The sequence below is a fragment of the Stegostoma tigrinum genome, chromosome 38, assembly GCF_030684315.1.
Source record: "Stegostoma tigrinum isolate sSteTig4 chromosome 38, sSteTig4.hap1, whole genome shotgun sequence".
Classification (NCBI taxonomy): Eukaryota; Metazoa; Chordata; class Chondrichthyes; order Orectolobiformes; family Stegostomatidae; genus Stegostoma; species Stegostoma tigrinum.
Window position 1 is genome coordinate 26,038,919 of NC_081391.1, and position 13,995 is coordinate 26,052,913.

At 42.9% G+C, this 13,995-nt stretch overlaps 1 protein-coding gene across 1 annotated transcript in view; it reads right to left on the bottom strand.

The window, feature by feature from the left end:
- Positions 1-13,995, bottom strand: part of LOC125447092 (RNA binding protein fox-1 homolog 1-like) — a 347,070-nt gene that overhangs the window by 42,958 nt on the left and 290,117 nt on the right. Inside the window, 2 exon segments of the mRNA XM_048521195.2 lie at positions 1,859-1,912; positions 12,167-12,227. Coding sequence (XP_048377152.2) covers positions 1,859-1,912; positions 12,167-12,227 — 115 coding nt within the window.

Here is a 13,995-nt window from a genome sequence, read left to right on the forward strand (position 1 = left end):
CCCGTTCTTTTTGAATACGCTGAATAGGTGATTTTCCTCTGCTCTGCGTAGTTCCTCTGTGCTGCAGTGTGTGGTGGCTCGTTGGAATAATGTTCTAATGCAGCTTTGTTTGTGGGTGTTGGGATGGTTGCTCCTGTAGTTCAGTATTTGGTCCATATGTGTTGTTTTCCTGTAGATGCTGGTTTGAAGTTCCCCATTGACTGTTCGCTCTACTGTGACATCTAAGAATGGCAGTTTCTTGTTGTTTTCCTCCTCTTTTGTGAATGTTATGCCAGTAAGGGTATTATTGATGGTCTTGAAGGTTTCCTCTGTTTAGTGATGACAAAGGTGTCATCCACATAGCGGACCCAAAGTTTGGGTTGGATGATTGGCAGAGCTGTTTGTTCGAGTCTCTGCATTACTGCCTCTGCTAAGAACCCTGATATCAGAGATCTCATGGGTGTACCGTTGGTTTGTCTGTAGGTTTTGTTATTGAAAGTGAAGTGGGTGGTAAGGCATAGGTCCACTAGCTTGATGATGTTGTCCTTGCTGACGAGGTTGGTGGTGTCTGGTGTAGACACATACACCAGACACCATGACCCACATCAGCAAGGACAACATCATCAAGCTAGTGGACCTATGCCTTACCACCCACTTCACTTTCAATAACAAAACCTACAGACAAACCAACGGTACACCCATGAGATCTCTGATATCAGGGTTCTTAGCAGAGGCAGTAATGCAGAGACTCGAACAAACAGCTCTGCCAATCATCCAACCCAAACTTTGGGTCCGCTATGTGGATGACACCTTTGTCATCACTAAACAGAGGAAACCTTCAAGGCCATCAATAATACCCTTACTGGCATAACATTCACAAAAGAGGAGGAAAACAACAAGAAACTGCCATTCTTAGATGTCACAGTAGAGCGAACAGTCAATGGGGAACTTCAAACCAGCATCTACAGGAAAACAACACATATGGACCAAATACTGAACTACAGGAGCAACCATCCCAACACCCACAAACAAAGCTGCATTAGAACATTATTCCAACGAGCCACCACACACTGCAGCACAGAGGAACTACGCAGAGCAGAGGAAAATCACCTATTCAGCGTATTCAAAAAGAACGGGTACCCTATGAACACAGTCCGCCGATTTCTCAGCAATAAACCCAAACAAACAGACAAAACGGGCTCAGAAACCATAACCACTCTCCCCTACATCAAAGACATTTCCGAAATGACTGCCAGACTACTCGGACCTCTTGGCATCAGGGTAGCCCACAAACCCACCAACACACTAAAACAGCAGCTAGTGAACTTAAAAGACCCTATACAGACAAATAAAACGAATGTCATCTACAAAATACCTTGCAAGAACTGTGACAAACACTACATTGGACAAACTGGCAGAAAGCTAGCCACCAGGATACATGAACATCAACTAGCCACAAAACGACATGACCCACTATCACTCGTATCCTTACATACAGATGAGGAAGGACACCACTTTGATTGGGACAACAAATCCATCCTAGGACAAGCCAAACAGAGACATGCACAAGAATTCCTAGAAGCATGGCATTCCAATCAGAACTCCATCAACAAACATATTGATTTGGAGCCAATCTACCATCCCCTGAGAAAAAGAACAGGAAATGACATCACCAACGCAGGAAATGACATCACCAACCCAAGGAAACCTAACCAGATAAACAGAAAGCGGGATATAACACCAGCGCTTCGTCGGAGGCTCACTGATGAGGTTACCTAGAGTGGTGACGAAACGTCTGAAAATGAACCTTCCAGCTCAGCGAGCAAACTCACATCCAGGACATTGTCACCTATCCATATAAGAAAAGCAAAATATTTACCTGCATAAAATTCAGGGCTGTAGACAGCACCGACCACAGGGCTCAGCTTCCAGCCTAAAAGTTTTAAATTAAACTGAAATTAATGCAAAATCAAGTATCAATCTGAAGCAAAATAACACAAAAACCCAATAATTCATAAGCACTAAGAAAAAAAACCTAGATTCAAAGCTTTCCGTGTCAATCTGTGGTCAGAGATCCCTAAGAGCTGGTTCCTAATTGTCTTTGAAAAGGTGCTGAGCTGCCTTCTTGAACCACTGCACTTCATTTACTGCATGTAGTTGGAGGTTGTTACAAAATGTTATCTTCATCATCCCTGGGTTTCAGATGGAAAACCATCAAGCTTAATCTGGGAGTGAACACTGCATGCTGACAAATCTATTGATCTAAAACTCACCCTTAGGCCTCACAAGCAAATTGGCTAAGCATTGCAGGGCAATGATATTAATGAGTAAACCATTCATTAACCAGAATCATGTCATAGTTCAGAGGGTGACTGGCACCTGGGTGCTGTTCCACAGAAGAGGCAATGCCATAAGTAAAGGAAGCAGAATACATGAACTGTATTCGTAATTCACCAGGAATCTTGCTCTAGAGACAAAATAATTGCAGATGCTGGAATCCAAAGTAGACTAACAGGAGGTTAGAAGAACACAGCAGGCCAGCATCTGGAAGAAGGGAGCAGTCAACGTTTCAGGTACAACCCTTCTTCAGGAGATGGGTTATACCCAAAATGTCCACTGTGCTTTTCCTTCAGATGAATCTCACTCTACTCAATATGCAGACTGAGATACTTTGCTTGCCTTTTGAAGTACTGCTTAAAAGAAAACTTTCCAGTAATTATGAAACAACGTATTTATAGAGCCTGTACAGCAGAAGAATGTCTAAAAATGTTTCTTTTCTGGCATTTTCAAAAATATATGGTAAGAATAAGATCAAAACTTGCTCAGAGGCATATATAAGAAAGCCTTTTGATGAAGGTGGCAATTCCACAGCCTGATACCGATCTAATTGAAGTCAGAAATCACACTACACCAGGTTACAGTCCTACAGGTTTATCTGAATTCACAAGCTTTCAGAGCACTGTTTCTTCGTCAGGCCTTCACTTCCACATCACACCTAACTGAAGACACACAACAAAGTGTACAGAAATCTGGAAGTACGGAGAGTTTCGGAAGTCAGGGAAGGAACAATTATAGGGCTATAAGAGTTAACAAAGAGGCGGTAGGGAGGTACAAGGAAACTTAATCTTTTAAACTCGAGGCACGAGGAAATAGGGAGCCATTAAAGGAAACCAATTACTTGAATTCCAGTGGTCAAAACTGTTGTTGAGTGTGGCATTGAGCCAAATAGATGCAACGGTTACAATTTTGCTCTCCAATGCATTCTGAATTAGCAGGTTACAGCCACCGCAGCTCTTCATACTCTGAGCTGAAAAAGGATTAATTAGCCTGGATTTTCATAAATCTGGTGAAATGTACAAGTGCTTGGGTGTCAGTAGAAAGTGCAAACAGATCAGACATAGTCCAATTGTCAAACAGTCTTAAACTGACACTTGAACAGATTGCTGACATTTTGCCCAGGTTTCTATTTGAAGTTAGCCACTTGGGAGAGGAACCAATGAGCTAGCATCGCTAATGGAATGGCATGACATTCTTATCCTCCACTGTGTAAACCCTAAATTTAGCAACATCAATCAGATACTTCAAAGCTTATTCCAGGCTTGCAGCTGTAGGCCTATTTAAAACTAAACTTATGATATTTAACCATATGCTTCTGATATCACAGCTAGTTAAAGCATTGCAAAAGCTGAAAGATATGATGCAAAAATGGCCAAGGTGTAATCACCGGTCTGTACTATATGCTGATCTTAATCAAGGGAGCAAAGGTATGGAGCTACAACTGACCTCAGTAACAAAGCAGAAACTCAGTCAGGATTTCTGCAACTGATTAGTGCCCAGAAATTTTCCATGGGTTGAGAGTGTGGGCATTGAGGGAACAGGAGACTGAGCTCAGCTGTGATGTGCCTGAGAAAAGAACACTCACCATCTGGCCTCACACATGAAAAATGGTAACTTGGAGGGTGTCTGCTCCCCATGGAACCTGAAGCCTGTCACAAAATTGATATTGTCAGAGAATGGGGAGAAAAGTGAAATCAGAGTTGCGAAGGAATAGAGGAAAAGGGAAAAATAATTTATTTCAGAAGCCAATATTAAATTTGTACTAAAAATGAATGTTCCAGTCAAGCACAAATTGTCTCAAGTTACATACTGGGCCAATTTGGAATATTCTAGTAAACTATTTATCTGTCGTGATAATTAATGTATGAATCATTATGAAACTCTTTATTTTGTACTTTAAAACATATTCCCTCCATAATCAGTTCCTTCAGTGTGAACTGGAAATGTGTAGTCCAGAAACAGGCTTGCATTGACATAGATATTAGCTGTACACATTAAAGAAAAAATCCTGCTCCCAATCAGGCAGGAGATTAGGTTAATCCCACTGAAGGATATGGGTTGGACATGCAAGCAGCTAACTCAAAGAGTGTGCTCATGCTGGTTTTCTGTGAGAGGAGAGCCAAAGATTAGGTCCAGATGAGAAGAGTCAGGAATGTCCCCTGTCTTTACAGAACTGCTCATCTTTCATCTCAATTCCATTGCTGTAATTCAACACTCAACTGTAGCTACAAGGCTGTATGCAAACACTTGGAACATTCTAAACATTTATTACTCCTTTGAATAAGATATAAGCATATCTCTTCACAGGTGTAATGCTCTCTAGTTCTATTAAATGGCTATGTAAGCCACGCTTGCTTTTAAGTTCCTGGTATAATTTGCCAGTATGTGCATATTTGAGAGTGTGTTGTAGTCAGGTACTGAGGGTGTTGGTGAGAAATGACTGAGGAGGATTCTGGGAGAAGTCAGGGTGCAGTCACCATGATGGAGACGGGGAAAGTGAAGGACCTGGTGCTCAACATGAAAAAGCATCCAACAGAAGGTGGCTGAGAGATGTGGCCAAGGAGGACTCTGGGAGAAATTGGCACATTCACCATGTCTGCCAGTTTCAAGTAGCAAGCTTAAGATAACAAAGTGTGAAGCTGGATGAACACAGCAAGCCAAGCAGCATCTCAGGAGCACAAAAGCTGACGTTTCGGGCCTAGACCCTTCATCAGAGAGGGGAATGGGGAGAGGGTTCTGAAATAAATAGGGAGAGAGGGGGAGGCGGACCGAAGATGGAGAGAAAAGAAGATAGGTGGAGAGGAGATTATAGGTGGGGAGGTAGGGAGGGGATAGGTCAGTCCAGGGAGGACGGACAGGTCAAGGAGGTGGGATGAGGTTAGCAGGTAGCAGTTTCTAGGCTGAAGAGATTACAAGAGAGTTGCAGTGGGAGAGAGATTCCCGGAGGTTGGTCCGGAGGGTAACTTCTTCAGGTTAGGCATCCCTGGAAGAGGCTTCGCATTAATTTTTGTACCCAAATAGTTTGAGAGTAGTGGTATTTAGGCCAGTGGTAGAGTAGTACAGTACTAGGGTTTTGAGTGGTACTAGATTGATGTTTATAGAACAGAGTTTTTTTTGTAATAATCTAACACCAGGAACCAGCTAGTTGTAAATTAATTTGAGTTAAATTTATTTTCAAATGAAGTAGTTGCTACAAGGTAAAAACAGCTAAATATGTGGCTAACCAGCTGGTGTAGGAGGGAGGTCTTCAAGCATGTGGACCACTGGAGTATTTTCCACGGCTGGAGGAACTTGTACGAGCACCTAAACTAGGAGAACATCAAAATCCTGGCAGTAAGGTTTGCTAGTGCCTCTTGGAATGGTTGAAACTAGTGTAGCTGGCTGGCAGGAGACAGAGCAGTAGGACAGCAAGTGAAATGACTGAGGAATGGCTAGAGACTGAGGCCAGTAAGACTAGGTTACGAAACATGACAGGACTGGTGGTCTGAAATGCATTTGTTTTCATGTATATCAGGTAAGGCACATGAATGTTGGGATTAATACATATAACTATGATGTTGGAGCTCTTACAGAAACCTAGTTGAGAGGGGGGCAAGACTGGCATTTAGAGGTTTCAGGTGTGAAAGGATGTAAAAGAGGCATGGGAGTTGTGTTACTGATAAGGGAGAACATCTCAGCTGAACTGCAGGAGAACACATTGGAAGGTCAAATATATGAGACGTATACAGCAAATGGCACAGCATTACAGCTTTAACCTTCTACATTTTCCCAAAAGTGGCAACACAAGTGGATAAGGTGATCAAAAAGGTATATGGCTTGCTTGCCTTCAGCAGCCGTGTCATATAGTATAAAAATTGGCAAGTCATGTTGCAAGTGTACAGAACTTTAGTTGGGCTACATTTGGAAAATAGCATACAGTTCTGATCACCACACTACCAGAAGGATGTGCAGGCTTTGGGAGAGGGTATAGAAAAGGTTTACTAGGATGTTGCCTGGCTTAGAGGATATTAGCTATGAGGAGAAACTGGACGAACTTAATTTCTCTAGAACGTGAGAGTTTGAGGGACAGCCTGACATAAGTTTACAAAATTACGAGAGGCATAAGTAGAATGGATAGCCAGAGTTTTTCTCCCCCCTCCCAGTGTAGAAATGCCAATTACAAGGGGTCATAGGTTTAAGGTAAAAGAAGGACGTTGAAAGGAAATGTAGGTGGCAGAAAATAAAATGTGAGACTGGATGAACACAGCAGGGACAGCAGCATCTCAGGAGCACAAAAGCTGACGTTTCGAGCCTAGACCCTTCATCAGAGAGGGGGATGGGGTGAGGGTTCTGGAATAAATAGGGAGAGGGGGGGAGGCGGACCGAAGATGGAGAGAAAAGAAGTTGGGTGGAGAGGAGAGTATAGGTGGGGAGGTAGGGAGGGGATAGGTCAGTCCAGTGAAGACGGACAGGTCAAGGAGGTGGGATGAGGTTAGTAGGTAGGAGATGGAGGTGCGGCTTGGGGTGGGAGGAAGGGATGGGTGAGAGGAAGAACAGGTTAGGGAGCTAGAGACAGGTTGGACTGGTTTTGGGATGCAGTGGGTGGAGGGGAAGAGCTGGGCTGGTTGTGTGGTGCAGTGGGGGGAGGGGACGAACTGGGCTGGTTTTGGGATGCGGTGGGGGAAAGGGGAGATTTTGAAGCTGGTGAAGTCCACATTGATACCATTGGGCTGCGGGGTTCCCAAGTGGAATATGAGTTGCTGTTCCTGCAACCTTCGGGTGGCATCATTGTGGCACTGCAGGAGGCCCATGATGGACATGTCATCTAAAGAATGGGAGGGGGAGTGGAAATGGTTTGCGACTGGGAGGTGCAGTTGTTTGTTGCGACTGAGCGGAGGTGTTCTGCAAAGCGGTCTCCAAGCCTCCGCTTGGTTTCCCCAATGTAGAGGAAGCCGCACCGGGTAGAGTGGATGCAGTATACCACATTGGCAGATGCGCAGGTGAACCTCTGCTTAATGTGGAATGTCATCTTGGGGCCTGGGATAGGGGTGAGGGAGGTGGTGTGGGGGCAAGTGTAGGTGGCAGGTTTTTTTTAAAAAACACAGGTGGTAAGTGCATAGAATGTACAGCCAGAGGAGGTGGTAGAAGCAGATGAAATACCAACATTTATGAGGCATCTTGGTAGATATGAACAGGCAGGGAACAGAGGGACACAAACCATGTAGAGGCAAGATGATTGTAGTTTAGAAAGGCTTCATGTTGATGCTGGCTTGGTACACTAACTGGCCTGTTCTCGTGCTGTACTGGTCTTTGTGCTTTTGGTAACACAGCCAGCTGCTTTGTCCACTCTGAAGCTTCAGCTTCTCCAATCTTTCTTCATAGCCCACTCCCTTATGTTGGTGATCAATCATTGTATTCTCTCTAATATAGGTACCTCCTTTCTTTAGTGCAATAATCTAAATTTAACATGTTCCAACTAATTCTCACCACACACACTGAACCCTCGGCAGTGATTCCATCAGCTCACATCCCAAAATTTTAAATTGCTGTATCACATATAATAATTGGTATCATTGTTCAGGGTAAATTACATCCAAAGACATGTTTTCAGATTTATCCTGTTTTTACAAACGTATTTTAAAAAAATTATTGGTCATTGCTCTGCTGCATATTCAAAAGCAAACAGATCAATGTAAATGAAACAATGGTCATTCCAGTAAGTGATAGTTTTTAAAATTCATTCACAGAATGTGGGTGTCAATAACTGGACCAGCATATATTGTCCAGAGGGCAGTTGAAAGTCAAATTATAGTTCAAGGTTTACATTTTAGGACTAAAAGGATCAAAGGGTATGGGGAGAAAGTAGGGTTAAAAGGTACTGAGTTGGATGATCTGTTACAATGATACTGAATGGTGGAGAAGGTTTGAAGGGTGCAATGGCCTACACCTGTTCCTATTTTCTACATCTCACATTGCTGTGGGTCTGGAGTCATATGTAGGCCAGGCAAGGCAAGGCTGACAGATTTCCTTCTCTGAAGCATATTATTAAAATCATCTAGGTTTTCTTTTAAAACGATGGCAAATCAACGGAATGGTTGCCATGAGGCTAACTTTCTTTTCCAGATTTCTAGTGAAATAGAATTCAATAACTGCCTTGGAAAGAACCAAAGCCATGTATGAGGATAGATAAGTCCCCTGGGCCAGAGGGGATATATCCAAGGTTACTACAGGAAGCAAGGGAAGAGATTGCCGCCCCTTTGGCAATGATCTTTGCGTCCTCTCTGTCCCCTGGGGTAGTCCCAGGAGATAGGAGGGGGGGCAAATGTCATTCCCTTGTTCAAGAAAAGGAATAGGGATAATCCTGGAAATTACAGACCGGGCAGTCTTACTTCTGTGGTGGGTAAGTTATTGGAGAGGATTCTGATTATTTGGAAAAACAAATTTGATTAGAAACAGCCAGCATGGCTTTGAGAGAGGCAGGTCATGCCTCACAAGCTTTATTAAATTCTTTGAGCATGTGACAAAACACATCGATGAGGCTAGAGCAGTAGGTGTGGTGTATATGGATTTTAGCGAGGCATTTGATAAGGTTCCACATGGTAGGCTCATTCGAAAAGTAAGGAGGCATGGGATTCTGGGAAATTTAGAAACAAAACTGGCTGTCCAATAGAAGGCAGAGGTGGTAGTAGATGGAAAGTATTCAGCCTGGAGCTGGGTGACCAGTGGTGTTCCACAGGGATCTGTTCTGGGACCCCTGCTCTTTGTGATCTTTATAAATGGCTTGGATGAGGAAGTGGAAGGGAGGGTTTGTAAGTTTGCCGATGACATGAAGGTTGGAGGAGTTGTGGACAGCGTGTAGGCTTGTTGTAGGTTGCAACGGGACATTGACAAGATGCAGAGCTGGGCAAAGACGTGGCAGATGGAATCCAACCCAGAAAAGTGAGATTCATTTTGGAAGGTCAAATTTGAATGCAAAATACAGGGTTAATGGCAGGATTCTCAGCAGTGTGGAGGAACAGCAGGATCTTCGGATTCCTGTCCACAGATCCCTCAAGTTGATAGGGTTGTAAAGGCGGCATATGGTATGTTGGCTTTCATTAGTAGGGGAATTGGAGTTTAAGAGCCGTGAGGTTATGGTGCAGCTCTATAAAGCCCTGAATAGACCACACTTGGAATATTGTGTTCAGTTCTGGTCATCTCATTACAGGAAAGATGTGGAAACTTTAGAGAGGGTACAGAGGAGATTTACCACGATGCTGCCTAGACTGGAGGGCAGGTCTTATGAGGAAAGTTTGAGGAGCTAGGGCTTTTTTCATTGGAGCGAAGAAGGTTGAGAGGTGACTTGATAGAGGTTTACAAGATGATGAGAGGCATAAATACAGTGGACAGTCAGAGACCTTTTTCCCAGGGCTGAAATGATGATGATGAGGAGCCATAACTTTAAGGTGATTGGAGGAAGGTATAAGGGAGGTGTCCGAAATAGGTTCTTCACACAGAGTGTGGTGGGCATGTGGAATGCGCTGCTGGCAGTGGTAGTGGAGTCAGATACTTTAGACACTTTTAAACAACTCTTGGATAGGCACATGGAGGATAGTAAAATGTAGGGTATGCAGGGTAGATTGATCTTAGTAGGGTAATAGGTCAGCACAATATCGTGTTCTGTGTTCTATGTTTTATGTCCCCATTGTCACCTGATGAATTGGCAGTGCTTTGAAAGCTTGTGATTTCACCTGTTGGTCTATAACCTGGTGTCCTGTGACTTCTGACCACGTCATCAGAACACAGACCTGGGTTCTGGATTACTGGTCAAGTGACATTCCACTACATCACCACCTTCCTGAGTAATGTTCTTTTGTTCGACAAATACACTTTGCTGTTCCTAAACACATTGTGCTGAGTAATCTAGCTACATGAATGAGTTATTTTGATTTTGTAATTTTTAAAGAATCTATTATGAAGGATGAGATTGCAGAGTACTTGGAAGTACGTGGTAAAATAGGGCTGAGTCAACATGGTTTCATCAAGAGGAGGTCATGCCTGACAAATCTGCTGGAATTCTTTATGGAGGTAACGAGCAAGTTAGACAAAGGAGAGACAGTGGATAAAACCCATCTGGATTCCTAGGAGGCCTTCAACAAGCTGCTGCACCGGAGGCTACTAAGTAAGGTTCCATGGTGTTCATGGCAAGGCACTGCCAATGGATCGAGAATTAGCCGAATGACAGAGGGCAGAGATTGGGGTTAAAAGGGTCTTTTTCAAGATGGCAGCCAGTGAACAGTGGAGTTCGTAAGTGTCCGTGATGGAATCACGGCTATTCACATTACACATTCACGATTTGGACGAAGGAACTAATGGTATTATTGCTAAGTTTTCAGATGACACAAAGTTAGGTAGAGGGGCAGGCAGTGTTGAGGATTCAGGGAGGTTGCAGAAGCACTTGGACATGCTGGGAGAGTGGGCAAAGAAACAGCAGATGGAGTACAATGTGGGGAAGTGTGAGGCTATGCACTTTGGTAGGAAGAGTGAAGGTGTAAACTATTTTCTATTGTTATATTTTTAAATACAATGCTAGCATTAGTTTCAAGAGGATTGGAATACAAATACTTCTAAGGCTGCATAAGGCTCTGGTCAGATTGCATTTGGAATATTGAGCAGTTTTAGGGCCTGGTATCCAAGTAAGGATGTGCTGGCATTGGAGATAGTCTGGAGGAGGCTTATAAGAATGATCCCAGGAAAAAGGGCTTGTCATAAAATGTGCTGTTGAGGCCTCTGGGTCTGCAGTTGATGCAGGTTAGAAGGATTGTGGGGTGGGCAAAGGGTGGTGTGATCAGATTGGAATTTACATAACACTGGGAGACCTGGATACATTGGACTATCTAGGTAGAGATAGTACTAACAGGAGAGACTAGGACCCAAGCAGACAGCCTCAGAGCGAAGGGTCCACCCTTCAGAACTGAGATGAGCAGGAATTTCTTCAGCCAGAGGGTGGTTAATCTGTGGAACTCAGTGCCACAGAGGGCTGTGGAAGCCAAATTTTTGAGTGTATTTAGGACAAAGATGGATAGGCTCTTGATTGGCAAAGGGACTAAGGGTTATGGGGAGAAGGCAGAAGAATGGGATTGAGAAACATGAAATGAACGACACAGCAGACTTGATGGGCCAAATGGCCTAATTCTGCTCCTATGTCTTATGGTATAGACAGGCAGCAACCTCCCGTTACCTCACTGAAATGGCCATTCTTGATGTAAACTCCAAAGGAAACGCAGGCCAGTTATTTCTGAGGCCACTACAGCCAAACTAAACCTTTTTGAAGAAAAGCTTCTAATCAGAACATTGGGGTTGTTTTGCCAGCCAAGCTCTGCTGGCCCCTTAAGAAATCAAACTCTCCCAGTCTAGCACTCAACATCTTTGTCTTGAAATTTTAGCACTTTAGTCCAAATATTTGTCTTCACAGATCCAGAGGTGTACAAGCACCCGTTTCCCTGTAGAAGTTACTGCACGGAATTAAGAAAGACCTTCTATCAGTTTTTAAAGCACATCAGTGAAAAAGGGGCCATAACTTTCCATTGGCACAATAGCTCGAGTCTGATGACTTAATCCAGGCAGTTAATCTTGGGCTAGGCTAATCTGTAGAAAGCAATGTTACACCATAGGGAGTGCAGGCATTAATGTTAGGCATGATGACCCAGTTCAATTGTTTCCATTTCGTTATCGAAGAGTTTACGATGACCGAAACCCATGCAGAAATAAAGCTCTGCTTCTATAAGACTTTAGTATAATGCTACCCTCACACTGAAAGCTTGAAACAATGTTCCTGAACCACACCAAAACATACTAAAATTTACTCGTGTTGAATATTTGAAAATGTTACCATTTGCATAAGGGCTGACCATCTTCTTATTAGTCATCACTCGAGCTGTGGCATTGTTTACCTGAGGTGCACAGATTGACACAGAACCAGCATATTAGTCAAGAAAATGGTCACTGCTTTTAAAGTACAGAACATGCAAGTCCATCAAAAACAACAGATTTAGCTTAATTACGATGCATATAATATTAAGTATGAATTAGAAAAATTTAAAATTACTTTTTAACATGATGTATATTAATGATCGCAAAATATTTTAAAATATTTTTAACAAGGACACTCAAAAGTAAACCATTGTTTCTCAGGCAAGTTCACTTCCCCTTTATTCCTGTAAAATTATGAAAAGTGAAATATGAAATTCATGTGTTCACTTTGATAATAGCTATTGAACCACAGGATAATAAGTGACCTCGCAGTTAGGAGAGATCAGTGGATATTTTCCAGTCAATCTATTCCAAATGTTAACATACCTCTGAAGCAGGTGGGACTTGAACCCAGGCCTCCTGTTCCAGAGTAGGAACACTACCTCTGCACCACAAGTGCCTCTAGTTCCTCAGGATAGATACTTCCTAATCAACCTGTTCAGAGATGTTATGATACATTGTGAGCCCAGCTCTCCTATCACTGTACTACAAGATCCTCAGGACAGATCAACAGGTATTTTCTGATCAATGACACACATCTGGACCGCATGGAATTTGAACCTGGGTCACCTGGCTCAGAGGTAGGGCCACTGCCCACTGTACCATAAGAACCCGGGAGAGATCCGTTCCGAAATGTCAGCTTTTGTGCTCCTAAGATGCTGCTTGGCCTGTTGTGTTCATCTAGCTCCGCACTTTGTTATCTCGGATTCTGCGGCATCTGCAGTTCCCATTAGCTCTGAGATCAGTTTAATACAGGTTCATCTTGTACAGCTGTGCCTTGTGTTGGTTGACTGATTAAGTGATTAAGAAATTTGCTTATTTTTCCAGAACAGCAAGGTTGTTGTAGAAGCTTAGCAGGTCTGATGGCATCAGTGGAGAGAAAGCAGAGTTAACACTGCTGGTCCAGTGACACTTCTTAAGAATGCTTCTCCTTCTGAGGAAGGGTGACTGAACCAAAAATGTGAACTCTGCTTTCTCTCCACAGATGTTGTCAGACTTAAGAGTTTTCTCAGCAATTTCTCATTTTGTTTCTGATCTCCACCAACCACTGTTTTTTGGTTCTTTTTTGGAGGAACTACTGATCCTATTAGATGGAGTTTGTTACAAGAAGATTCTTCTACTTTCGGAGAGAATGAGTTTGGGCAGGAATGTGTATTTTAGTAGGTCTTCAGAAACAAACTGTGGGACAGTTTGTATTGTCATTCATCAGCATTACAAGCTTTTTTTGCTCAGTGAGCAGTTCACACCCACAAAGCAGTCATACTTTGGAATATAGTAAACAGTGTTAGGCTTCAGAAGGTTATACACACAGACTGGAAATCAAATTTAGTGGAGATAATAAAATGATTTGGGAGGGTAGAGACAGCCAATATTATTTAAAAAATGCAATTTAGATTGAGTGCAGGAAAGACACCAGTATGTACACACTCAACTCTTTGAACATGGCAAGGAAAGTTAAGTTGTTAAAAAGCAGGAGATCCTTGACATTGTCCCTATGTCACTAAAGATTCTTTTAAAAAAATTATTTTTGTAAATCAGTGCTAAATATCAGCTGAAGCATTGAGTCCAGTTTTGGACACTGGACTTTAGGAAAGATGTCAACAATTTGGAAGTACAGAGGCAATTTTCTGGGACCAGGGTAGAAGGACCTCAGTGCATGGAGAGATGCTGAAACGGTTTTCCTTACAC